The sequence below is a fragment of the Loxodonta africana genome, chromosome 15, assembly GCF_030014295.1.
Source record: "Loxodonta africana isolate mLoxAfr1 chromosome 15, mLoxAfr1.hap2, whole genome shotgun sequence".
Taxonomy (NCBI): Eukaryota; Metazoa; Chordata; class Mammalia; order Proboscidea; family Elephantidae; genus Loxodonta; species Loxodonta africana.
In genome coordinates this window covers 79,151,022-79,178,579 of record NC_087356.1, presented here as the reverse complement: position 1 = coordinate 79,178,579, position 27,558 = coordinate 79,151,022, and the positions used below count along the sequence as shown (strand labels likewise).

The 27,558-nt window shown below is 49.7% G+C and overlaps 1 protein-coding gene across 2 annotated transcripts; it reads right to left on the bottom strand.

Moving 5' to 3' along the window:
• Nucleotides 1–688: 688 nt before the first annotated feature.
• On the bottom strand, nt 689–26,867 carry SCN4B (sodium voltage-gated channel beta subunit 4). 2 transcript variants are annotated; one of them, XM_003418310.4, is made up of 5 exons: nt 26,675–26,867; nt 17,760–17,932; nt 15,981–16,209; nt 12,926–13,055; nt 690–5,146 (listed from the first exon to the last, which is right to left on the bottom strand). In XM_003418310.4, exons 1-5 carry the CDS (start codon nt 26,733–26,735, stop codon nt 5,053–5,055), a joined length of 687 nt encoding a protein of 228 aa, XP_003418358.1. In that variant the 5' UTR covers nt 26,736–26,867; the 3' UTR covers nt 690–5,052. The 2 variants fall into 2 exon arrangements, with proteins under 2 accessions (XP_064125074.1, XP_003418358.1); XM_064269004.1 differs by lacking the exons at nt 17,760–17,932; nt 26,675–26,867 and adding an exon at nt 16,348–17,462 and having other exon boundaries at nt 689–5,146.
• Nucleotides 26,868–27,558: the final 691 nt, after the last annotated feature.

Genomic DNA, 27,558 nt, shown 5'->3' with positions numbered 1-27,558 from the left:
AAAGAATCACCAGAAAGAATTAGAGGAGGTCCCAGGGCAACAAGTAGTACCTGAAGACAGGTGAGTGGCAACATAGGGATCCCAGATGAGGAGTCCATTCACGGTGGGAGCACAGAGCACAATTATTTTAGCTGAGGGCTGGAAAAAGCAGGACCGCCAGGGACTTCTGCTGAAATGCCTTCCTGGGGTCTCTTGATTGAGGAGGAAGGGTCTTTTAACAAGATCTTTTAAGTACTTAGGGTTTAAAACTTTGAAATGCAGTCTGAGGCGAATCCACTGAAGAGGATATGGCATGGTGAGAAGTTGTGGTATAAAGTCTAAGAATATAAGCAAACACATACACTCATGCGTATTCCTGATTCCTTCCCACCTGCCCTTATGTCTAGCAGCTGGAAACTCTCCATCTAAGGCAGGCACGCTTGGGAATCTATGCTCAAATAATTTAAAGTGGACAATATGAAACGTGTGTGGGTAGTCACTCCCAGGGTGTAAGCCGGAGCTTCCTGCCTCCCCCGCTCCCCACGTAGCCTGATCCCCAGGTCAGCAAGATGGAGGTACCAGCCAAGCAAAGCCCAGCTGGCCCACACGCTCCTCAGTCACTAAGTTGGGCTGTGCCTTTTCCTCTTTAAAGTTGCCCATATTGTTCATTTGAAGGAGATTTCGCCTAGATACAAATGTCAACACAGAGGTGGGGGGTGGGGACTGGGGGAAGAGGATGGTATGAATGTCATGGTGTTTACTGGTACCAGAATCATCACCAAGGTCATCAGTACAGGGTGGGCTCTGGCAATAATCCAATATTAAAGGGCTACTTTTCCAACTTCTCCAGAGAAGTCATGGGAATGAATATGAGCTGAATGCTTACAAATATGCCAGACACTCAAGCATTTTACCTGTGTTATTTCACCTAGGCAGGCAACGTTCCAGACACAAGAAGACTGCGATCCAGAGAAGTAAAGAAACTTAGAAACTTGTCCAAACTACACTGGCAAGTTATAAAGCTAGAATCAATCTCCCAATTAACCAAAAATGGAAACTCCAAACCAGTTCTATTAAACATAATTTTTATTTCATCCAAGGCAAAGCTAAATAAAATTCTACAGTGCAAAACAGTCCGAGTGCATTCACTCTGTGCTTAAACATGAGCCAGTGCTGGGCATGTGCACATCTGCGCCTCCCAGAGGCACCCCCAGACCTGAGGACCCCCAAGACCCGTTGCTGCATCTTTTTGATTTATAGTTACATAGGAAAGTTGACTACGGATATTGTCGTCATCCAAGCCGGAAGAGGAAACCATGCATAAGATAGTCAAAAGCACTGCACATCAGGTGGGAATGAGAGGGTAGGGACTCCAACCTGGGACAAAGTAAAGGGAAGCAAGCTATAGGATTTTCCAGAGAAGTCTCCCCTCCTCACGCTCCCTCTCCCCAACATGCTTCCCTCCAACGGCAGCTCTCTGTAACGGTGACATGGAGTCATGGAGTTATGGAGCTCAAGACCATGGCTGGTTTTACTTTCTGTCTCTTATCCTTTCTCAGCATCCAAGTACCCCAACCGGTATAGCTCAGACCAGGGAAGATGGTTCCTGAAATGTCCAGTCTCCCCCATGTCAAGTACACACAGTTTTATACACACCTCATACACCGCCCTTGCCATTCACTGCCCACCTACTCCACAGTGACACCTCCACACGCCTGCATGCCTACACACATCCATGCGCTCCCACATGCACACTCCAAGCCCATGCCATTCACACACTCTCATCTCCCGCCCTCTCGGAAGCACACTCTCACATCGTCGCTTCACACGAGGTTCAACGAGCCTCCAGCTCTATCAGCCAGCCAGACATGGGGATGGTCTGAACTTCATTGGGCCCTTTTCCAGACCTCTCTAGCATCCCTTCACTCTGGCTGCCTTTGCTGAATTCTTCCACAGGGGGAAACCCAAGACCTGGAACTCTGAGGTCTATTTTGAAGTCCCTGGGTAGCACAAATGGTTCGTGTTCCTGGCTGCTAACCAAAAGAGGTTTGAGTTCATCCAAAGGTGCCTCAAAAGAAAGGCCTGGCAATCTACTTGGAAAAAATCAGCCGCTGAAAGCTCTTTGGAGCACAGTTCTACTCTGACACACATGGAGTCACCATGAATCAGAATCAACTCTACAGTAACTGGTTTTTTATTTAGAGGTCAAGGGTGGGGAGCTGGGAAACACTTTTTCCTTGGTCTCACTGACTTCTCCGTCAGGACAGCTGGGTGCATCCAGGGTGCATCCAAGATCAACCCTGTGAGTGGGCTCTTACTCTGCCCCACAACCCTGGAAGCCCCCCACCAGCCCCTGGAGACCACCTGGAGATTTGTAAGCACTCAGTGTCTGCTTGGGGAAGACAACTGTGCCCATAGACGTACTACTGCAAATCCAGGCCAGTGTTTCTCCATGGGGATCACTCTGGCATTGGGGCAGGGCAATTCTTTGTTGTGGGGACTGTCCCACACACTCTAAGAAGTTTAGCATTCTTAGTCTCCACCCTCTAAATGCCAGTAGTGCCCCCCTACCCAGGCATTGGGGCAACCAAAAATGTCTCACTTATAGTTCCAGTCAGCTCTATTGAAAACCACCAAACAAGAGCCATGAATAAGAAACTTCAAGCATCTGAGTCAAGGTTTCTTACATTACAAAGGCTAACATAATTCTGAGGGGAGAGGTGGAAAGAGAGTGTCTGTGTATGTGTGAGGCATGTAATATGACCTGTGTGTCGTAGGATGAGACAGAGCTGAGGACTGGACAGACTTGGAACGATCCCTCCAGTTACAATTCCTGGCCTCCCAGATCCTTTTCCAAGCCAAAAAGATTTTTTAAAGAAAAACTCACCAAGCCTGAAAACAGTCCTATGAGGTAAGTATTATTACACCCATTTTAGAGACGGAAAAAGCTGAGCCCAAAGAAGATACATGACCTGCCTACATGTCAACAGTAGACCTAGGAGTGGAAAGATCCAGATGATGCTTTCCTCCCCCAACTTTATCTGAACCGGTCATCTTGGCTTCCTCACGAGAGAGAAGGAGAAGTCCCAAGACACTCTGCCCGCTCTAGTGTTGAAGCTGGGAAGGGAGAAGGAAGAAGTTTCACATGAAGGCAGCTATAAGAAGCATTCTGAATGACTGGTAGCTCTGGTCTGTCCACTTCCAAGGGCAGGAAAATCTGAACCCAAACCCAGGATGGGTTTTGAGGGGACAATGACAGGAGAGACTGAGAAAGATCAGATTGGGAACTGGTGAGCCCCTCGGGGTTGGGTGAGGGACAGGGGACACAGCCCATGGACGCCCTGCCAGCTGTTGCTGTTGTCAATCCCCCCTTTGCCCTCAGGGAAGCTTGCTGCTGCTTTTTGTCAGGGAAAGCCTGAGGTAGTCCCCATACCATCTAATCTGGAAAAGGGTGCTACTCCCCTTCTATCCCACGTTGGGGCCCAGGGCACAGAGTCTCAGAAATTCAATAAGAGAATGGGGAAGTGGGAGCAAATGGCAGAGTTATCCCATCTCCAGCACTACAACCACCCCCTGTTGGGGATCCCCTGATGGAAGCACTTGGTAGATAGATGTCTCCAAGATTCAGTTCCTGGCCAAGGGGCCAGTGATGTCCTAATTCCAGCCCCCAGGCCCCTCCATGACCTTGGGTCAGTGCCACACCAGACTCAGCTATTTTGTCAGGAAGTTTGGGCTCAAGGGAGAGTGAGGGTATGAGCTAGGATTCAGGGAGCTAAGGCACAGTCTAGCCCCTCACAAAGGGTGTGCAAATCAGTTCTTGGAAAAAGCAGAGTAAAACTATGGGTGCTTTCTCCCTGCTCCTCCCAGTCCCCAGGTGCGAGACAGGGTGGCACAGCTGAGCAGGAAGCAGCCAGGATACCCAAGCACCCTGTCATCCAAAGGAAGAGGGGCCCTGAAGGGAAGGGAGGCCCCTGACCCAGGGCTGGGGGTGAACAGCCCAGGGGACAGGGGAGAGAAGTGGTGGTAGCGGCACCAGAGAAGCCAAGGGAGCAGAGGGGGCAGGATGGCGCCACTTGCTGTGTCACCAGGGAAGGAGGAGGCACGGGGGTGGGGAGGAGCCAGGCTCAGGCATTCCCAGGGGTGGCGATGGCCCTGCCATGCCTAAGAGAAGGGGCTGCCAGCTTGGCAGGGCTGGGATGGGTGTGCCAGTGGTTGAGCAGTCTAGGATACGGGCATGCCCACCTTTGCAACCCCAATTCCCAAAGGAGAAATTCAAGGAAAGGCGTAGATAGCACCCCAATGCTCCAGGAAGACTGGGGGGGCCTTCATTGACTCCTCAGTAACAGAGGTCAGAGGAGCAGGTGGGTGGGCCCAACCCCCCTCCCCACCCCGAGACCAAGGCAGCAGGCCCTAGTCAGGAGGGTTCAGAAACTCAGTGGTTGGCTAGGGCGAAGACAGGCAGGAGGGACTGTGAGCAAGCAAGTACCCTACAAAGTGGAAGCTTGCCTCTCACTGTAGCCCTGCTTCCAGCAACCCCCTCCCCCAGATCTTGTCAGAGTGCTCTATCCCACCCCAACCCCACCCCCATCATAAAGGGTTAGTGCTCCACACATGGCTCTTTCTTTGCCCCATCTCCAGGGTCTAGCTACTGGGGCAGCCCTCTCTGATTCCCCAAGTCCTTCTTGAGGAGAAATCTGGAAGGAAACCAAGGTACTGCTCAGACAGGCCGGGGAGGCTGAAGAAGACCCATCTACCCAGGTGTCAGGGGATGACCCCTCCACACTGCCCCATGGCTGGGTCACAGAGCCCTCTCCCTTCCCCACCCCAGCCCACCTTGCCCTTTCCCAGACCTTCCATGCCCCACCCCCACCAGCCCTTGTCCCTGAGGAGCCCTGGCTGGGAAGGGGGTGGGGCAGGCTGGGAGAAACCCAGTTTCTCCCTGACCAAAAAGACTACAGTTGGAGCCAAGCAGCAGATGTCTCAGGCACGTGGGTTCTACAGACACGGCTCAAGCATCAGTTTCATCATCAGAGAGTGAGACTCCCTGCGGCTTCTTGGCCCGAAACAGAGGGCTCACACTTTCGTGGGTGGTTTCTCTCCTGCCTTGGAGCCAGGCAATCCATTCTCTGTATTATCATTCCCTGAGGAACTCACGAGGCATTCCTTCCTGGAGAGGAAGAGAGGGGGCAAGGAGAGTAGTGAGAGTAATGCATACAGTGTGGAGGGGGGCCCAGCCCTCTACCCTCAGCCCCTTCTACAGGGGTGAGATAGCAAGGTCATTATGGCCATGGACTATGGGGGAAGTCACCCAACCTTCCTCTTCCTCAGTTTGCTCATGCTTAAAATGAGTGCAACAATAATACCTTCTTTGTGGGGTTGCTATAAGGAGTTAATGAGCACTTAGAATGGTGTCTGGCACATAGAAAGTACTCAGGAAGGCTAGCCATCACCTAGCCACCTCCACACAGCAGAGGACGAGGTGTGCCAGGCACTGTTCCCAGGGATCATGCCAAGGGGAAGGCAAATCAGGGTAGCTTCCAGCCTGTGACACCCAGTGGGGAGGGTCCAGGCCATCAAGGAGTACACCAAGAGCAAAGTGCTCCTTCTCCAGGGACCCACCAGGCCCTTCCTCTCTGAGATTTCTGGGACCAGAGGTAGAAGAACAAGAACCACGGAAGGGAGCAGAGGAAGCAGTAGGTTTGGCTGCAAGGATGGCGGCTCTGGACAGAGGGTAGTGGGATGGAGCAGAAGGAAGCAGGAAGGAAAGACGGTTAGATAGGAAGACGTCCTCCAAGGGTTTCACCAGGTCCTACCCCGACTGCCCAATTTAATCATGTCAAATCGGCTGGACAGAGTTCTCCAGGGATGACCTGACTGCTACATCACTCTGAGGTTTCTGCTGTTAAAAACTTCCAAGTCATTCATAGCTGCTGCTGCTAAACTGCAGCTTACCACCACCCCCACCCCCACCACCGCCCCCACCACCACCACCATCACCACCCTGGGCTGGTAAGGCTGCGTTTAGGGACCTTAGAGAAGGACTTAACATTCTGATCTCATCAGTTTCATCTTGTAGGATTTTGTCCATAGCTCCAGCCTGTCAAGATCCTCCCAAATCCCGATTTTATTCTCTAGCAGTCACTGCTGCTGTTGTTAGTTGCCATCAAGTTGGCTCTGACTCGTGGTGGCCCCAGCTACAACAGAATGAAAACGATTGCCATCATGCTTGAATCCATTGTTGCCTTCCAACCTAGGGGGTTCCTTTTCCTGCTCTTTATCAGACAATATTCTGTTGTGATTTGTATGGCTTTCACTGGCTAATTTTTGGAAGTAGATTGCTAGCCTTTCTTTCCGGTCTGTCTTAGTCTAGAAGGTTTGCTCAAACCTATCCACCATTGGCCCTGCTGGTATTTGAAATACCAATGACATAGCTTCCAGAATCACAGCAACATGCAAGTCATCATAGTATGGCAAACTGGCAGATGGGTGGTGACAAGCACTGTTATTGTTGCTAGGTGCCGTCCAGTCAATTTTGACTAATAGCAACCCTATGCACAAAGAACAAAGCATTGCCTGGTCCTGCGTCACCCTCACAATCGTTGCTGTGCTTGAGCCCATTGTTGCAGCCACTGTGTCAATCCATCTCATTAAGGGTCTTCCTCTTTTTCACTGGCCCTTTACCAAGCATGATGTCCTTCTCCAGGGACTGGACCCTCCTGATAACATGTCCAAAGTACATGAGACAAAGTCTCATCATCCTTGCTTCTAAGGAGCATTCTGGCTGTACCTCCTCCAGGACAGATTTGTTCATTCTTCTTGCGGTCCATGTTATAGTCAATATTCTTCAACAAAACCATAATTCAAAGGCATCAGCTCTCTTTCAGTCTTCATTATTCATTGTCCAGCTTTTCCATGCATATGAGGCAATTGAAAATACCATAGCTTGGGTCAGGCACACCTTAGTCTTCAAAGGGACATCTTTCCTTTTTACACTTTAAAGAAGTCTTTTGCAGCAGATTTGCCCAAAGCAATACTTCATTTGATTTCTTGACATCTGCTTCCATGGGCATTGATTGTCGATCCAAGTAAAATGAAATCTTTGACAACTTCAATCTTTTCTCTGTTGCTTGTTGATCCAGTTGTGAAGATTTTTGTTATGTTAAGATGTAATCCATACTGAAGACCGTGGTCTTTGGTCTTCATCAGTAAGTGCTTCAAGCCTTCACTTTCAGCAAGGTTGTGTCATCTGCATGTCACAGGTTGTTAATGAGTCTTCCTCCAATCCTGATGACATATTGTTTCTCACATAGTCCAGCTTCTCTAGTTATTTGCTCAGCATACAGACTGAATAACTGTGGTGAAAGGTCACAATCCTGATACACGCCTTTCCTGATTTTAAAACACACAGTATCCTCTTGTTCTGTTCGAACGACTGCCTCTTGGTCTACGTGCAGGTCCCACACGTGCACAGTTAAGTGTTCTGGAATTCCCACTCTTCACACTGTTGTCCATAATTTGTGACCCACACAGCTGAATGCGGTTGCAGACTCAATAAAACACAGGTAAACACCTTTCTGATATTCTCTGCTTTCAGCCAGGATCCATCTGACATCAGCAATGATATCCGTTACTCCATGTCCTCTTCTGAATCTGGCCTGAATTTATGGCAGCTCCCTGTCCATGTGCTGCTGCAACCGCTTTTGAATAATCTTCACAAGATTCCATTTGCCTGTAATATTAATGAGATCGTTCAATAATTTTCACATTCTGTTGGATCACCTTTCTTTGGAATGGGCACAAATATTGATCTCTCCCAGTCAGGTGGCCAGGTAGCTGTCTCCCAGATTTCTTGGCACAGATGAGTGAGCACCTCCAGCGCCGCATCCATCTGTTGAAATATCTCAGTTGGTGTTCCGTCTGCTCCGAAAGCCTTGTTTTTCGCCATCGTCTTCAATCCAGCTTGGACTTCTTTTTTCAATGGTATCGGTTCTTGATCATATGCTCCCTCCTGAAATGGCTGAACATCCACCAGTTCTTTTTGGTGCAGTAACTCTGTGTATTCCTTCCATCTTCTGTTGATGCTTCCTGTATTGTTCAATATTTTGCCTATAGAATCCTTCAATATTACAACTTGAGGCTTTAATTTTTTCTTCAGTTCTTTCAGCTTGAGAAATGCTGAGCGTGCTCTTCCCTTTTGGTTTTCTAACTTCAGGTCTTTGCACATTTTGTTAAAATACTTTACTTTGTCTTCTCGAGCCACCCTCTGAAATCTTCTGTTCAGCTCTTTTCCTTCATCATTTCTTCCATTCACTTTAGCTACTCTACATTCAAGAGCGAGTTTCAGAGTCTCTTCTGACATATGTTTTAGTCTTTTCTTTTTTTCCTGTCTTTTCAATGACCTTTTGCTTTCTCATGTATGATGCCCTTGATGTCATCCCACAATTCTCTGGTCTTTGGTCATTAGTGTTTAATGCGTCAAATCTATTCTTGAGATGGTCTCTAAATTCAGGTGGGATATACTCTAGGTCATACTTTGGTTCTCATGGACTTGTTTTAATTTTCTTCAACTTGAACTTGTACATGAGCATTTGATGGTCTGTTCTGCAGTTGGCCCCTGGTCTTGTTCTGACTGATGACATTGAGCTCCTCCATTGCCTTTTTCCACAGATGTAGTTGATTTGATTTCTGTATATTCCATCTGGTGAGAACCACGTGTATAGTTGCCACTTATGTTGTTAAAAAAGGTATTTGCAGTGAATAAGTCATCGGTCTTGCAAAATTCTATCATTCGATCTCCAGGGCTGTTTTTATCATCAAGACCGTATTTTGCAACTACTAATCCTTCTTCTTTGTTTCCAACTTTTGCGTTCCAATCACCAATAATTATCGATGCATCTTGATTGCATGTTTGATCAATTTCAGACTGCAGAAACTGATTTTTAAAAAATCTTCAATTTCTTCAATTTTGGCTTTGGTAGTTGGTGTGTAAATTTGAGTAATAGTCGTATTAACTAATCTTCCTTATAGGCATATGGATATTATCCTATCTGTACTTCAGGATAAATCTTGAAATGTTCTTTTTGACAATGAATGCAACACTATTCCTCTTCAATTTGTCTTTCCCGGCGTAGTAGACCATATGACTGTCTGATTCAAAATAGCCAATATAAGTCCATTTCAGCTCATTAATGCCTAGGATATCAATCTTTATGCATTCCATTTTATTTTTGATGACTTCCAATTTTCCTATATGCGTACTTCGTACATTCCACATTCCTATTATTAATGGATGTTTGCAACTGTTTCTTCTCATTTTGAGCTATGCCACGTCAGCAAATGAAGGTCCCAAAAGCTTGACTCCATCCACATCATTAAGGCCGACTCTACTTTGAGGAGGCCGCTCTTCCCCAGTTGTTCTTGAGTGCCTTCCAATCTGAGGAGCTCATCTTCTGGCACTATATCAGACAATGTTCTGCTGCTAGTCACAAGGTTTTCACTGGCCAGTTTTTTCAGAAGTAGACCTCCAGGTCCTTCTTCCTCGTCAGTCTTAGTCTGGAAGCTTCGCTGAAACCTGTCCCTCATGGGTGACCCTGCTGGTATTTGAAATGCTGGTAGCATAGCTTCCAGCATCATAGCAACAAGTACAACAAACTGGCAGATGAGGGGTAGAACAGTCAAGGAAACTTGACGAAACTTTTACCGAGGAAACCTGATAAAAATGTCATCCCTAGCTCAGTTCAAATCTTAATAATAACGATGAACAGGCAGGGCCCTGTGGCATACCTCTAAAGACTGTTTTTCAGATGGGTGTTCCTGAAATCAGCCAAACTAAGGTATAGTCCACCCAGCCAAATACTGATCCACCTAATTGTGCTGTCACATAGTCCATATGTCTTTACTGAGGACCTACTATGTACCAGGCACTGTGTCATGCTATAGAGGTGAACAATTTTGCACCATCCCTACTCTCAGGAAACCTGCAATCTTCCAGGGAATGCTACATTAAACAAGTGACTACAATAAAATGTGATCAACGATATATTTAAGGGCCATAACTTAGCTGGTCAATGGATTGGGGAAGGCTTTCTGGAAGTGTCCTTTAAGCTGAAACCTGCAAAAATGAGCAGGAAAAGAGGGAGGGGACATTCCAGGGAGACGGAATAGTACACACTTGTGAAAACCCAGCATGGATCATGGCAGATGCTGTCCCAACACCACCCTTCTTTTTGGGAAGCTACCCCATCATGGATGCAATGCAGGCTTTCCTCATCATCACAGGGACCTGCTCAGGTTTCCACTGGTCTATCTCCCTGTCTCAAGCCTCTCTCCACCCAGTCCCTCTGCCCATCAAGGCCAGACTCTTTGTTCTGAAACTCCCTTATCATACCACGCCCTACAATCCCTCACCAGGGCCCTGCATAGGTACTCCAGGCAGAGGGAAAGCCAGTCACAGCCTGGACTCCCAGGTCCCCAAGGGTAGTCCTCAACCCCCTTTACAGGCTTCCCTTCCTCCACTCTCTCAACAAACAAAACACGTTGTTCTCCAGACCCATGCTCATTTCCCAAACTCTCTGCCTTGACTCTCAGTGGTCACTCTATCTGGAATGCCATTCTCGTTACCCTCCCCAAGGCTAAATCATAGCTATCTCGCAAGACCTACCTCAAATGACCTTTTGGCCAGGAATCTTTCCTGAGGCCTCTATGGTGAGTTGAATAGTATTCCCCAAAGTTAGTGTCCAATCAGAACTTCCAAGTGTGACCTTATTTGGAAATAGCTAATTAATCAGAAATCTGAAGATGAAGTCATCCTGGACTTAGGGTGGGACCAAAGTTCAATGACTGGTGTCCTTATAAGAAGAGAAGAGGACACAGAGACATGGGGAAGATGGCCACATGAAGACAGAGGCAGAGACTGGAGTGATGCAGCTGTAAGCCAAGAAACACCAAGGATTACCAGGAGCCATCAGAAGCTAGGAAGAGGCAAGGAAGGATTCTTCCCTACGCCTACAGAGGGAGTATGGCACCTTGATTTTGGACTTTCCTAGCCTCCGGAGCTGTGAGAGAATAAATTTTTGGTGTTTTAAGCCACACACACACACACAAAAAAAATCCGTTGCCGTAGAGTCAATTCCGACTCATAGCGACCCTACAGGACAGAGTAGAACTTCCACATACAGTTTCCAAGTAGTACCTGATGGATTCAAACTGCTGACCTATTGGTTAGCAGCCATAGCTCTTAACCACTATGCCAGCAGTTTGTGGTAATTTGTTACAGCAATCTTAGGACACTAAGGTTCCTAGGAAACTGGCCCAGTATTTCACCTACTTCCAAACCCCTGCACCACTTCCTACATCTTTGCTGGCACTGATCCCCTCTACCTTGTATTATACTTATAGTGTACACATCCTACCTCCTTCAGGGCAAGATCTCATTTCTTCTAGAATTTCCTATAGCACCTGGCACAGTGCCTCAAAAATAGCCATCAAATGAATGAATGAACTCTTTATACACCCAATGAATCGGTAAGGTATGATAGCAACAGTTTAAGCTTTTAAACTAAATAAGTCAGGGTTCAAATCACAGCTCTATCACTTACTAGCTGTGTGGCCTTGGACAAGTCATTTAACCACTCTGAGTGTCACTATGCTCAACTATAAAACAAAAATTATGGATTTTGTTTTAAAATTCCTGGTGGAGTATCTTGCACAGTAGGCATTCAATGAATGATAGGTGTTATTATCTCTAACAAGCTGACCCACCAGTGCCCTATCAAGAAAATGTTTAGCATTCCTTGCTCTTGACGAACCCCTGGTGGCTCCCAAGGATCACTGTTTTCTTTTCTGAGTGCTTTTAAACCACATGTTCAATGATTTGGTCTCCAAGTTTGCTTGCCACCAACGGTATGACTGGTTATTTAGGACAGAATTTGGTCCAGCTCAATGCTTCTCAAAAAAACTCATAGACTCTGGCCATGGGGCACTGCAACAACCCACAAGTTCTTTTTCTCAGTCAGTGCCTGGGATCCTGTTCTCTTAATAACCCCTTCCAGGCTTTCAGCTTCCTTTCCCTCTTACCAGTATAACTTCTGCCCTCTAGCCTAGCTCCCTCTTCATGACAGAACAGAATAAAGCAAACAGAAGCAGAGGCGTCCTCCCTTCCCTTTTGAATCTCATTGTTACCATCACTCTTTCTGCTCTGATGGCAGGCCTCTCATCTCATCTCTCTTGCTCAGAACTCACTCCAAATGCCTTTTCCCGGTTCCAGTTTTACAAGAATCATCACCTCCTGCTTTGAAGCCTACTAACCCTGGCAATTCTGGGAAAAGGGTTGCATTCTCTGCACCTCCCTCCATCTTCTCTTCCTCCTTCTCTATAGATGTCTATTTTTACATCTGGACTTACCCTAGAGTTTCTTGGGAGTCCATATTAGCCTTTGCAGATTTTTTTCTCTGCTCCTTTTGAATTTTCAGAATTTTACAATAAGAGATTCCCATTCCTCAGAAGGGTCTTCCCTTTTTAGAGTTTCTGTACATGAAATTTTATATTTTCTCTGATTTAAAAAAAAAAAAAGTCTTCCTAAATCCTTTGGTAGACTTTAGGTTGAGGTGGTGGAAATGGAAAGAAAGAGGCTAATGGGATGGGAAGGAAGACAGTGGAACATGGAAGAACAAGGGGATTGTGGGATTCATTATCCATTCATTCCATAAATACACACTGGGAGGATGAGGGAGAGGAGGTGAGCTTAGGAGAGGGGCTGGGAGATGAGGAGGAAAGAGAGTGGTAGAATTAGGAAAAGAGGATAGAATGAGAGACAAAGGTAAGGATTAAGGATGATGGGGAGAATGATGGGGTGTAGGCAAAGGCGGAACAACAGAAGAGGATGCTGGGGAACACCCATGAGATGGGCTGGTGGGGGGACGTGAGCATGCTATGGCGGCCAACTCACTTCTTCTCCTGAGCCTTTTTGAGGATAAAGGTGATGAACTTCTTGAGCAGCAGGATGAAGATGAGGAGCCCAACGACCCCGCCCACAACGGCCAGGATGATGAGTGTCACGGTGTTGTCCACTTCCTCCACTGCACGGCCAGAGCAGGGAGGGAAAGGGGAGACAAGACAGAAGGAGTCACCTGAAGCTGAGCACCATGGCCATCCAAGGGCTGTGCAGCCTCCATCCCCTGACACAACTCGCTGCCATATAGGACATGTCTACTCTCAGGCCTCCAGCCCTCCCCAGGCCTTCCAGCAGGAAGCAGGGGAAGCTGACACACGGTGTCCATCAGGTTAAGGCACAACACCTCATCACCCTGTCCACAAATATCCTCCCACAGACATTCTCACAAGTTCTGAAATAATTCAGACTCAGCATAGCATCCAGGTTTGAGTCATGACTTGGGCCCCAAACCATGTGAGAATTTCATTGCATCTTTCTAGGTCTCCTTTGCCAATGCATAAAAAAATTAGAATCTCTCTATGGTATCTCTGACATGGTGGAAAGACTTTGGCATCAAACAGATCTGAATTTTAACTATAGGCCTGTCACCAGCTGGTAACCTTGGGCAGGTCACTTAACCCTTCTAGCCTCAATTTCCTCATCTGAACACTGAACTCCTGGAGTCTTCCCAAACCTGCCACACCCCCAGTCTTCCCCATCTCCATGAGAACACCTCCATCCTTCCATCTGCTCTGACAAAAACTCTGGGGTCATCCTTGACTCCTCCCTTTTCTTCAAACTCCCTATCAATCCACCTGAGAATCCTTATGGCTCTAACTTTAAAAAAAAAATCTAGAATCTGACTGCTCACTACCACCCTCGCCTAAGCCATCTCTGGATGTTTGTAGTAGCCTAACCCTAACCAGCATCCCCACTTTGATGACTGTCCCCATTCTTCGCACAGCAGCCAGAGTGAACACCTCTGCTCAGAACCCTTCAGTGGCTCACATTTCATTCATGTTTACGAGGCCCCAGGAGCCTTGGTGGTACAGTGGTGAAGAGCTACGGCTGCTAACAAAAAGGTCGGCAGTTCAAATCCACGAGCTGCTCTTTGGAAACCCTATGGGACAGTTTTACTCTGTCCTACAGGGTCACTATGAGTTTGAATTGACTTGATGGCAACAGGTTTTACAAGGCTCCATACAACGTGGCTCAATCTGACTCATCTCTTACTACTCACCCTGCTACAGGCACGCTGGCCTCCTTGTTGTACTTCAAACATCTACCTCAGGGCCTTTGCACTAACTGTTCCGTCAGCCTGGAACGTCTTCCCCAAAATATCCTTATGGCTTCCTCTCTCACCTCCTTCAAATGCCCTCACCCTGTGTCACTTTTTCTAATGAGACCTTCCATAGCCACCCTGCTGAAGCCCATTTCACCTTCCTTGTTTTATTTTTTCTCGTAAAACCAAAACCAAACCAGTTGCCATTAAGTTGATTCTGACTCATGGAGACCCCATGTGTGGCAGAGTAGAACTGTGTTCCATAGGGCTTTCAATGGCTGATTTTTCAGAAGTGGACCACCAGGTCCACTTCTCCCAACGCACCTCTGGGTAGACTAGAGCCTCCAACCTTTTGGTTTGCAACTGAGGGTCAACCATTTATATCACTCAGAGACTCCATTTTTTTCTCCTAGCACTTACCCTGTTCTATTATACAATATAATTTTCTTTTTTGTTTCGCTTATTACATATCTCCTCCCCCCTACTAGAAGATAATCTCCACAAGGCAGAAATTTATCTGTCTTGTTCATGCCACATCCTCAGCACCTAGAACAATGTCTGCCACATAATAGGTGCTCAGTAAATAACTGTTGAGCAGATGAGTGACTGCATCTGTAAAAATGGAGAGAAGACCCACTAAGAAGGGAGTTCATAAGGAGCCAAGGACTTAAGGTAAATGAGAGCACCTAACCCAGAGCTCAGCACCCAGAAATGCCCCATAAATGTTGGCTCCCTTCCCCTCTTTTCCCTCCCGAGAAGGCTGAGCACCAAGTGGGGTGACAGGAGACCTGAAAGAGAGGAAGAGGTGCCACCATAAGTAGACATGACTCAGACCACTCTAGGCTCAGAGAAAGCTGCCCAATGGCCTCCAGCTCTGTCCTTGGCACGGTCAAGATCAAACCCATGGCATCTCCCTCACCAGGCATTCCACGTCATCCAACAGGCCAGTGAATCCCCAGATATGCACAAAATGCAGCAGACACAGGATCCTTGAGCAGGTTCCCTCCCCCTTTCTCTCTGCTCTGTACTTCTCTACCCTTCCAGGCTCCTCCCCTCCATGAGGCCCAGGCTAACTTCTCCTGCGCTTGTTATCATCTGCCCTCCTGCAGCTATCTTCAGCGTCTGGGGTCATGTAACCCACCTGGCTCCTCATCGGACCCACCCTTACTGTCTAATTGTTCCACCTGTATCTGACTGGAATCCCCCAACTAGTATATAAGCTCCCAGAGGGGAGGGGCCGTGTCTTATTCAATCTCTATTGTTGAGCCTTTCCTGGTGTACCTATCATGCTCTGCCTTCTACTTCAGTTATGTGTTTACCTGTTCTGTGCTCTTTCCTAAATTGTAAGTTCCTCAAAGAAAAACATTATATATCATTCACAGAACTTTCCAGTACAGTGCCTGACATTCAATCAACTTTTACTAATGGAGTACCCAATAGTAGTATAATAACCAGCATAAAGACAGAGGCTCTAACAGTCACGAAACTCCCAGTAGCTTCTCTAATTCTCACAGCAACACCAGGAGAATGCAGTCATATTCCCATTTTACAGATGAGAAAAATGAGGCTTAGAGAGGCTAAGCATATTCACAAGCTACAGAGTGGCAGAATAAGCATTCAAGTTGCGTTCTTCTAGCTTTTAGGTGAAACTCTTGTAACTCTTGAAAGCATAAAGTCAAAGAAAGCACCAATATGTCAGTTTTTACCATTTCACTGTAACACTGAATTGGCACCCCTCCCCCAAATCCCTCCCACTCCACTGCCCTTGTCTCAGCCCCTACTGCGTACATTTCTCAACGACGTGGAGGAAGATGGTGGCCTGGTGCTGAAGATAGTTCTCCTTGGGGTTCTTCACATGACAGGTATATTTGCCGGTGTCACTAAATTCCAGGTCCTTCAGCAGAATGGAAATGTTGTTCACCTTCTCCTTGGTGGAACCCTCCAGAGTGATACGGTCATTATCTTTTGACTTCACCTTGGGGTCAGACTTCTCATTCTTCACAGTCCCTTCTATTAGCTGAGGATGAGGAGAAGAGAAGGTGGGCAAGAAAGAATCAGGGCCGCCAAAGGTCGTGAGCATCACTCCCAGCCCACTCCTTGGGTCCTCACCCTGCCCAGGCCCAGGAAGAGCCTGCAGTCTGAGGTTCTTCCTCACCCTTAGTTTCTTCTTCCAGCACCAATTGATCCGCTTGTCTAGCCTAAATCTTGCTTGCTGAAGGCTAACCTGTTTCCTCATTTTTTTTTTATCATGGTGAAACATAGGGAACATAAAAAATTGCCATTTTAAGTGTACAATTCAGTGGCATTACTTATAGTCAAAATGTTGTGCGACCATTACCACTATTTATTTCCAAAACTTTTCATCACCCCAAACAAAACTCTGTATCCATTAAGCAAGAATGTACCATTTCCCCTCCCACCAGCACCTGGTAACCACTGCTTTCTGCCTCTAGGCATTTGCCTGTTCTAGTTATTTCATACAAGTGGGGTCATAAAATATTCGTCCTTTGTGTCTGGTTTATTTCACTCAGTACAATGTTTTCATCGTTAGCCCATGTCACAGCATGTATCAGAATTTCATTCCTATTCATGGCTGAGTAATATTCCATTGTATGCATGTAGCACGTTTTGTTTATCCCTTCATCTGTTGGTAGACACTTGAGTTGTTTCCACCTTTGGGATACTGTGAATAATGCTGCAGCGAACATTGGTGTGCGAGTATCTGTTTGAGTCTCTGCTTTCAAGTCTTTTGTGCTTATTTCCTAAACCCATTTCCTTTTCTTAAGATAGCCAAGGAATGTGGCACTGCTCTTACTGCTTTCTTCACGAAAGCGTTTTATGTAATGGCGCCTGCAAATAATACCACACTCATTTCTCTCTGTCACTTCCCATTCAGCCTTTCCTGGCACTGGGTCCCCTATCCATCTACATTCTGACCCTCCGTGAGGACCTGGATCAATCATACAGCCCCGTCCATCAGCACCCTCTGAGATCAGCCCTTAATTACATCCAGAGCTGCTCTCTTGTAGCTTCCCTGTGTTAGTCTGGGCACCCTACTAGATTACAGAGTGAATATGCAATAAATACCTGCTGATTGATTCATCCCACAGCCCTGTTGGTGGCTCTGCAGATCTCTTGTTCTTCTCCAGCTTCTTCTCTCCTTTATTTCCAAGTCCAGTTCCCCAGCTCTTACCTCATTAGGACTCTTCTCATTCCCTCGCTCCAAGGAACCAAAGGGTGGGTCTTTCTCTCTCTCCTTGTTTTTTTTTTTTTTTTTTAACTAAACTATTAATTTTTACACAAGCAATTCAAGTTCCAGGCATTTCTTAAGACCAAACAGAGGTCTCTAGCCATCCAGCAGACCCCAAATTCTAGCAATGCCATCCTGGAAAAGTGTAGCCTCCCTCCCGCTTAGATTCTTTTAGGCAGGCTCTGCAAAGACCACTGGGAGAAACAGGTGACAAAAAGTGGGTTCTGGGGACCATCACAGTGGGACTTAGTTCAGAAGGGACCAGAGGAGAAGGAAGGAAGGAGCTGGGCTGTCTTGTCCCTTCCCCCACTACTTACAATCTTGAAAGTATCACTGCTGTTGTAGGACCACCAGAAGCGCAGGTTCTCGAAGCCAAAGCAGCTGGAAAAGGTGCAAGGCAGCAGGATCTCGGTGCCGTTGACAGCGGAGATGGTGGTGGCCTTTCCCACAGACACCTCCAGCGACAGGGACACGGGGAGCAGGAAGAGACCTGTGTGAGGGGCCCCACCCTTAATAAAATCCCGCCAGAAACTTCAGGGGGGTGCAGGGGTGGCTTGGCCAGGCAGAGAGGTCTCTGTCACCCTCTGTGGCAACTTCAGGAGGTTGGTTCTCACGTTCAAAATCGGTAGTGCCTGGGCCACTGGCGGTATTTCTCTATTTCTCGGTCTTCCCACGGGCTGCTTGGATTCTGAGTGACCACCAGGGGTCACCCCAACCCAAGAAAACAAGGTTTTTGCAGCTTTGCTGCAAATTCGCGCCTGCTGGAGCCCCCTAACCCTGAGGACGCAGTCCCTGGAGGTGCTTTCCCTGCACCCACCCAAGAAGTCCCGGATGGAGCCCCTTCTATTCGCACTGGGCATTCCCCTAGGACGGTGCGCGAACTCTTCGTCTTGCTTTTTGTTTTTCTTTTTTTTGCACAGGGGGAGGGGAGCCCGTGAGGTGACAAGAGAAAAGCAGCGGCCGCAGTCCACCAACACTGCCCAGCGGCCTCTCATCACCGAGCCCGGGAAGCTCCTACTCTGCCCAGAGGGGCGGAGAGGCAGAGCGACCCCTTCCGGCTGCACCCTGCTCGGCCACAAGAGTACAGAAAAGAGACGGCCCCCCTCGGGATGGAATAAATGAGGGGTGGGCCTGCGGCAGGTCTTGGAATGGGGCAGCGAGGGCCGAGCAAATCCTAGGAGAGAAAGGCAGAGGGCAGAAAACCCACTGGGAGAGGCAGACTCCAGGCTAATCGGAATGCACGCTCTGCGGGGGGAGGGCACTGGACCCGCTGTCCCCTGCTGACCCGGAGCCCAACCCCCGCAGTCCCACTCCGTCACCTGGTCTGGGGAACGTCCCTAGAGCGCCCCCACCCCCACCCCTGTGGCGTTTCCACTCACAGCCTCCAGGACCCGCCCCCTGAGTCCTTGTAAGGGGGCCTGGCCCTCCTGCAGTCCTGCAGATTCTCTGAGGAAACCGTACTCGCCTGCGTGTCCTTGCCCTTAGATGAAACGGGCTGGGGGGGAGGGGGGTCAAGCCGGGTGAGGACTCAGAGATGGGCCTGCTCAGATCTCCAGCAACCTGGATAATAGCGATCCTTTCCTGGGCCTCTATCCGTGCTAAGCGCTCACTGAAATCTCAATACATATAAAAAAAAACTCGTTGAGTCAATTCCTACTCATAGCGACCCTGTAGAACAGAGTAGAGCTTCCCTGTAAAGTTTCCAAGGAGCACCTGGTAGATTTGAACTGCAGGCTTTTTGGTTAGCAGCTGAGCTCTTAACCACCAGGCCATGGGGCCCTGGCGGTACAGTAGTTAAAGAGCTGTGCCTTTTGGCTGCTAACCAAAAGGTGGACAATTCAATCCACCATGTGCTCCTTGGAAACTCTATGGCGCAGTTCTTCTTTGTCCTACAGGGTCACTATGAGTCAGAGACTCCAGGGCATTGGATTTTGTTTTTTACATACTGGTAAGGTAGGTGTTATTAATCACATTTGACAGGTGAGGCTGAGGAAAGCAAAGTGACTTGCTCAAAGTCATACAGATTCTAGGTAGGGGTCGTTGAAATCTGAACTGGGGCCTGAGTCCAGGGCCAGTGGGCAACTGAGAGCAGCAGCCTGGCTGGCCTAACCTCTGTCCCAAGGTTTCCCTGATATCTGTCTCGCCCCAGACTGCAGCTTCACTCAACTTCTTGGACCTCCAGCCATGGCCAGGGGGGCCCCCAAAATGTCAGAGCTAAAGGACCCAGACTGACCCAGTAACTCCACTGCCTCATTTTACAGGCAGGGCAACCAGGCGCAGTCTGAAAGGAGCCTTGGCTGAGGTGACACTGAGTTTACCTGCTGGGCTGCTTGAGAATCCACCTCAGCCCAGGTCAGCTCCCAGCCCTGCAGCCAATTCCCAGAACTGTTCTTGTTCCCCAGATTTACAGGGTCAGTCTTTGTTTTAAAGGTCACCATGCCAATCTTCCTCTTTTTCCATTCTCACTCTCTGTAAGGACCTCTTTTGTCTGACTTAATTCCCTCGTGCTACACCACAAACAAATTTCCTCGCGTTTTCCCAAAGGAGATGATAACAATGCAGTCAGTAATGTTGGTGCCTCTGAGCAATTTTTTTTAAGACAGAGGAAGGAGCCCTGGTGGCACAGTGGTTAAGTGCTAGGCTGCTCACTGCAAGGTCGGCGGTTCAAATCCACCAGCTACTCCACAGAAGAAAGATGTGGCAGTCCGCTTCCGTAAAGATTTACAGCCTTGGAAACCCTAGGGACAGTTCTACTTTACCCCATAGGGTCGCTATGAGTTGGAATCGACTTGACGGTAATGGGTTTGGTTTTGGGTTTTATGTGCCAGGAATTGTTCTAGAGCAGTGGTTCTCAAGCTTGGGCGAGCATCGCAATCACCAGAAGGCAGTTAAAACATAGATGGCTGGGCCTGCCCCTGGAGTTTCTGATTCAGTGGGTCTAGACCAAAGCCTCAGAATTTGCATGTCTAAAAAATTCTCAGAGAAGGCTGTGGTCCTGGGACCACTCTTTGAGAACCACTATGCTGGAGGATTTGTACATACTGACTCCAACTTATATTAGCATGCTGAAAGGTAGGTATAATTATTCTCATATTATAGATGGTGAGATTGAGGTGAAGTAACTTGCCCGGGGCCACGTAGTTGGTAAGTGGTAAATCTAGAACTGAGCACATACTTTAAAACCCCACTGCCCTCCAGTCAATTCCTACTCATAGCAACCCTATAGGATAGAGTAGAACTGCCCTATAGGGCTTCCAAGGCTGTAAATCTTGACAGAAGCAGACTGCCACATCTTCCTCCCATGGGGTGGCTGGCGGGTTCCAACCGCCGACCTTTTGGTTAGCAGCTGAGATCTTTACCCACTGCGCCACCAGGGATTCTTAGCACGTACTATAGGACCAAAAAATAATAATAATAATAACTCAGTGCCGTCGAATTGTGGTACGGCAGAGCAGAACTGCCCCATACAGTTTCCAAGGAGCGCCTAGCGAATTCGAACTGCCAACGCTTTGGTTAGCAGCCATAGCACTTAACCACTACACCACAAGGGTTTCCACTACAGGACAGGACACTTTCTATACAGTGTCTCATTTCATCCTGGAGGCAGTGATGGTCAGTGGTAGAATTCTTGCCCTCCATGGGGGAAATCCAGGTTCGATTTCTGACCAATGCACGTCATTCACACCCACTACCCATCTCTGAGTGGAGGTTTGCAGGTCGCTATGGTGCTAAACAGGCTTCAGCCAAGCTTCCAGAGTGAGACAGATCAGGGAGAAAGGACTGCTGATCTGTTTCCAAAAATCAGCCAATGAAAACTCTACGGATCGCAGCGGTGCCATCCACAACTGACCATGGGGATGATGCAGGACTGGACAGCATTTTATTCCATTGTACATGGGGTCACCATGAGTTGGGGACTAACTCAACGGCAGCTAATAACAAACATCGCATCCTCACAGTAATCTAATGAGGTAGTTATCCTTTTCATTCCCAGTATGCAAATGAAGAAACAGGCTCAGAGGGATTAACTTGCCCAGGGCCACACAGTCTTCAGCATTCAGACTTAGGTCAGCTTTTCACATTAGATGACACTGCCTCTCCTGGAGAACAATGCTGTCCCTCCCAGCTTAGCTCTCCTGCTGTGGGTTTCAAGTCTAGGGACAAGAACCAGACACAGAATTCCACTCTTCAGCCCTGGGCTAGCAATGGCACTAGAAGATGGCCTTCTGGCAGGAGACCCCAGCCCTGCTTCTCACCTCCCATGGCCCCCACAAACCAAGGAACAGGGTGTAGAGGTGTGACAGCGAGGCTCTCAGGAGAAGAGCATATTCCTGATGGCTGCAGGCCTCCCTCAGGGAAGGAGCGTTGCTCCAAGGAGCTCCACAGGCTCCAATGCTCACTGACAGCCCTGCCCTGGAATCTGGCTCCTGGGGAGGAGGGGGGAACTCATCAGAGGCCTTCCCAGCCCCCAGCTAGAATGAGATATCCAAGAGCACAAAAATGAGCATCAAAAGTGAAATCTTCTTGATTCCTTTAAATATATAGAAGCAAAAAAAAAAAAAAAAAGAAGCAGCCTCCAGAAGAGGGGAAAGAACTATTTCTTTAAGGCCTAGCTCATGATACAGGTACATGTTTCTGCCTTACTTGTGTGCACTTATGTGGATGACTTAACTCTAATGCACTCAGGACTCCCAGAGTGAAGCATTTCCGTTTCCACTGAAGCCTGGAGGGGACAAAGGACACTGGCAGAGATGGTTTCCACGGAGTCCAGAGCCCTGCCAGAGTTCGGGCATCAGAGAGGGCGGGCAAGCCTGTCATCTGCACTGTGCAGTTCTCCCATCTCCCAGTCATTAAGTCCTACCAGATATGTCTGAGATGCTCGTGCACAGGAATGCCCGGGGTCTTAGCTCCCGTGCCCAGTCTCACCTGTGAGGCTGTGCTGGGGGGAGAAGAAGGAGCAGGTGCAGGTGTTGACCCACCAGAGACCCTGCCGTGGATGCGTTAGCAGGAGAGGGAGCCAGAAGAGGACTGGCCAGCAGGTGCAAGTTGGGTCTACTGCCAAGCTTGAGGAAGTCAGACGTGCCACATCCGGTGTACACATCCCCAAACCAGGGCAGAGACAGCTGTCTGTCCTCCCTCCCAAGCCTGGTGTAAAGCCAAAACTTGAGATTATAAAACACAAGCAGGGGCCTCTGTGATTAGATCCGTCTGACCTGAGCATCCTGGGGCAGAGAAGATGGTGTTTGAGAGAGGAAGGGGAACAAGGCTGGCCCCATTGCAGGTCTGGGTGTAACCAGGGCACCCCTAGCCTCCCCTTAATGATCACAGTCAGCCAAGAATATCTCCAGGCCACTCACACATTGATTTATACTTCCACCCTGGGCTGCCTCCTGGAGGAATTATTTCCATGTGGTTATTTCCCTAGAATAAAGAAAGGCTTTCTTTGGTTTGTCCTAAACCTCTCTCTTTAGGATTTCAAGGGGTGTGTGTGTGTGTGTGTGTGTGTGTGTCCTCTCTCTTTAGGATTTCAAGGTTTGGGGCGGGGGTTTCTTTCCAGCATTATGGGATTGATGAACAAGTCCTCCTATTCATGATCCTGTAGAATTCAATCCTACCACCCCAAAGACCTCTCTTTCCTCGCTCGAAGGAATCGTTTAGTCTGTTCTCACAGAGCAGCCGTTTTCTTTGCCATTATCTGGAGTCCTCTGCCCCCTCCCATCCTCATCTGGGTGCTGGGATTTTGTCTGAGGCTTGACTCAAGATTCTCAAGTTTTGTTGGAGTACAAAGGCATTTAATACATGCCCTATGTTATAAAACATTCACACCAGCAGGACGCTTATGGCTACCACCATACATCCCAAGGCCGAAGCCAAGGCAGGAAATGTTCCATCACCTTTTGCCACATTCAGGAATCAGTCACACCCACCCCAGGGCAGAGGGAGGGCAAAGGGGCGGGATGGTACCCACCCCAAGTTTAGCTCCTAAGGCCTGCCTGCCGCAGCAGGCAGAAACACGGCTAAACTCTAATGGGGAGGCTAAGACACTCTGGTCCCAGGGGAGCCAGACAGGCTCCAAGCTAGAGCTGGGAGGCAGAAAGTGGGCCAAGGCCAGCAGGACAGGACCCCTCCTGGGTGGAGGCCCTGGGGGCTGTGGGAGGCAGCGCTGGGCCAGGCAAGGCTCCTGAGCCCAGAGACAAAGGAAAGATTTCAGCACCTTCTCCCTAGCCAACCTGCCTGCTTCCTGCCCACCCCCAGGAGCTTTGCTGGGATGGAAGCATGCCCTTGAGACGGCACTGGCTGCTCAACAGAATGCAGCTTGGCAAACAAGGCCGCGCATGCGCCTGTTCCTCCTCTTGTGGGCCACACAATGGGTTGCCTTGGCATGACCCATCTATGGCTTCTGCAGAGATCCTACACCCCTTCAATGGCCAGCAGCAGGGCAAATGGGGAGAAACTGTGCCCAGGGTCTACCTATCCTGCCGATTCTACCAGGAGGTGGACTGTCATAAGGGCTTGGGGACCCTGGCCTTCTCTCTTGGACACCCACACAGGTCTGCACCTCCAACAGATGTAGAAGAAATAATCACCATTTCACATTCAAACCTGAGATCTCCCTCCACTTCTCCCCATTCTTGCACTCTTCGCCGTGAACTTGCTTACCCTTTCCTTTCCCTTCCTCTGAGTGGGACTGAGCACGCTGTCCTTAACTGTATTCTCATTAAACAAGCCCTTAATAAATACATACCAAGGGAAAGAGGGTTGTGCAACACAGCACCCTCACAAGTGATAATTAAACACAGATCACAGCAATTAAGCAAATCAGGGAACAAGGAAGGGGTGGGCAGGACAGCTACAGTACATGCTTAGGGAGGGGCTAGAGCCTACAGAAAACTCAATTGCAATAATACAGCCTTGGAAAGTGCTTCTCAATTTAAGAAAAGGGTGTCTTGTTGGGTTATCAAAAATCACATTAGTCTCAGTCTGTGAGGCTGAGTTTGATATGGGGAAAGGGGCTGGAAGGGCAGAGGACCGCTAGGACTGCTGCTCTGTCCCTAGTCTCCAAGTTTTAGGAACAGAGCTGGGCCTCCCAAGCCTTCATCCTTCTTTCCTCATGCCTCAGAGCCTCACCCATTCTTCAGCCCATAAGCACAGTGCCTACTGACCACCCCTCACCAAACTATGGTTGACTGGGAGACAGCTTGGAGCGACAGAACCCAAGATGCTGAACTCTGTTCCACTTAGCCATCAATTGGCCATGCACCTCCCTTCCCTGGACCATGGTTTTCTCCTCCCTGTGAGAGCTCTGTGCTATGGTTTCCAAAGTTCCTCCCAGCTCAGATGCCCCAGGGAGCATCTCCAGTTGTTGGTCCAGTTGTCTCAAATTTCCCCTACTGGACTGAAAGTGCTCTGAGAACAAGGATTCCAGCTGCATCCCAAGCACAGAGCGATCCCCCACTCAGTCAGTAGCTGCTTGGGCAAGGCCAAGGGGAACCCTGGTCACATTCAGAGACAGGCAGGGGGCAGTCTGGGGCCTGCTGGTCTCCCACCCACAAGTCAGTCTGCTGTCTCCTGGTCTCCCAGAGGGTTAGCTCAGAGGCTCATCCAAACCTGCCCCCATGGGCCCCTGCCCCTACCCAGTCTACCCAGCTAAACAGTCCTTAGAGGGTGTGGGGGCCTCTACCTGGAGAAAACTACCAAAAATCCGCTCACAACATCCCCCTTCTCCACCACACACACACATTAACACATACTCACATTTTGCAGGGTCCTGCTTCTATGAAAATTCTAACCACTGCCAGTTAGCAGAGAATCAACTCAATGGGAACTGGTTTGGGGTTTAAGGTTCAGGACTGGTGCCCCACCACCCAACCAGGCAGCGGGAGGAAGGGAAGTCAGAGGTGTTGACAAGTGGGCAGTTTAATGACCATGTGAGTGTGGATTCCTCAGTGACCCCTCACCCCTGCCAGGGATACAGTGTGGGCCTGGGCTGATCTGAGGTGGGGTGGGGAGGGAGCTAGTGTGAGTGACACTGTGCCCTGAGTGGAGAGGAGCCTCAGGTCTCATTGAGGCCCGCTTCATTAGGGTCACTGTGAAGCTGAAGTGGTAGGAAGACATTAGTGTTTTCTCTCTAACAGGAGGGACATAATTAAACCTTGGCTCCTGAGTGAAAGAAATGGTCTTTCCCTTCTCGCCCACCAGGTGCCCACGTGAAGGTCTGAGTTTACATTTGTGGAAACAGCAGCCACTCCCCTTACAGGCTGCTGTCTCCTGGTTTTCCACACAAATACCTACTCCCCGTGCCTAACCCAGCAGAGGTTGAGAGGAGCTGCCAAAAGCCAAATCTGACAAACATAAGCGAGAAGAGATGTGGGTGCCAGAGATGGAATCAATTTACACTGAAAACCAGCTACAGTTTACGAGATTACATTGACTAATAAATATCATCCCCTAATCTCCTGGAGTTTGACACTCAAAACTATCAGGTACATGTTAGTAGATATTATTAAACACTCATCCCCTCTGTGTCCTCTGCGCATGTCTCCTCAGGTTCCTATTCACCCAAAAATGAAGAGCCGGGAGCAGCTTAAACAGGTCTTCCCTAAGAGACAAGACCCTTCCTAAAAGGCGGCTTCAACAGTCCTCCAAGCCACGTCAACCCCTTCCAGCCCTTAGCGTGGAGCCGTGGGGAAGACAAGTGGGCAGTGGAGGAGGCAGAGGGCAGAGGAGCATACAGAAAACGGGCCCGAAGAGAGAGGACGTCACCCTCCACCTCCCCACCCCGCCCATTGGCGCACGCCTGACACCTGGGTAACAAGCGTCCAAGTGGCAAAGAGCTCTGGCCCAGCGTAGAAACCACCAACCCAACAACGACACGTGCAACCCACCTCCCATCCGCTACGTCCAAAGCACAGACCCACGCCCCCAAAACGCCAGAACTTCTGAACTCAGGAGACTCCGCTGCAGCCCCAGGACCCAGTTCCAGAAACCTGGAACTGAAGGCTCTAAAAACCAAAGAACTAATCGGGAGGCTGACGGCCGATGCGGTGGGGGGTCGCGCACGGTCCACAGGGAGCACTGCGGCCAGAGCCTGGTGTCCGGGGAGAAGCTGGTGGCCGCCGTGTCCATTTCGTGCCGCACTCCACAGCCCACTCGGTCCAAGGCACTCCTCTCCAGTGTCCCCTGGGGGCCGGGGGGTGGGGGGTGGGAAGAGACCAAGCCAGAACTGTCTTACCCAAAAGCCCAGTGCCCAGCCATCTCGCCCGGGCTTCGCCTCGGATCCCAGCCCCGGGCATGGTTCTGTTCTTCCCAAAGCACGCCGGGGTGCGGGGATGGGACACTGGACCCAGCCGCGCTCTCAGCCTCCTGTCAGCAGTCGGCCCCGGAGCTGCCAGGAGCTCTGCGCCGCGGGTCGGGGCTCGGGAAAGTTAGCGGGGAGAGAGCCAGGGGAAGGGGCGGGCGCGGGGCCGCGGGGAGGCGCGTTCGCCTGCTGCTCGGAGCCGCGGCGGGAGGGAGGGGAGGAGGAGCTGGGGAGCCAGGAGGAGGAGGAGGAGGACAGCGGGCGGGCGCAGAGGCGAGCGAGCGAGGCTGCACCTCTGCCCTGGACCGGCTCCAGCCGCAGGAGGGGCGGTGGCCACCGCGGAGCCCAGGGCTCCCCCGCCTGCTGCACACCCGGCCCGGAGCGCCCCGCCTCGTGGTCCTGGATCCCCGGGAGCACCCTGGGCCCCCTGCTTCTACTCCACCTGGGGCTGGGCTGCTGCGGCTTGGCACTGCAGGGCCGGCCTGCAGCAGCCTGCATCATCCTAGGGGCTGAGCTGCAGTTAGGAGGATCATTGTGGAGGTAGGGGTGGAGCTTTGGGGTTGTTGGAAGGCTGTTCCGTTCTGTTTCGTGAAACACCGGTAAGGTACCAGCTCCCTCTCGGGGGAGCCGCCGAAGGACCGCCTGAATGGCCGCAGCAGGCGCTGCCGCAGCGGGTGGGCGTGCGAGGACTTGACCGCTGCTGCCGCGTCTTAGAGCCGAGCTGGCGGGCCCCCGCGCGCGGGCATCCTGGGGCCCCAGCGCCCGCCGCCTGCTGCCCCCGCGCCTTCATCAGCTCTGGAGGTTGCTTCAGGCCGCCG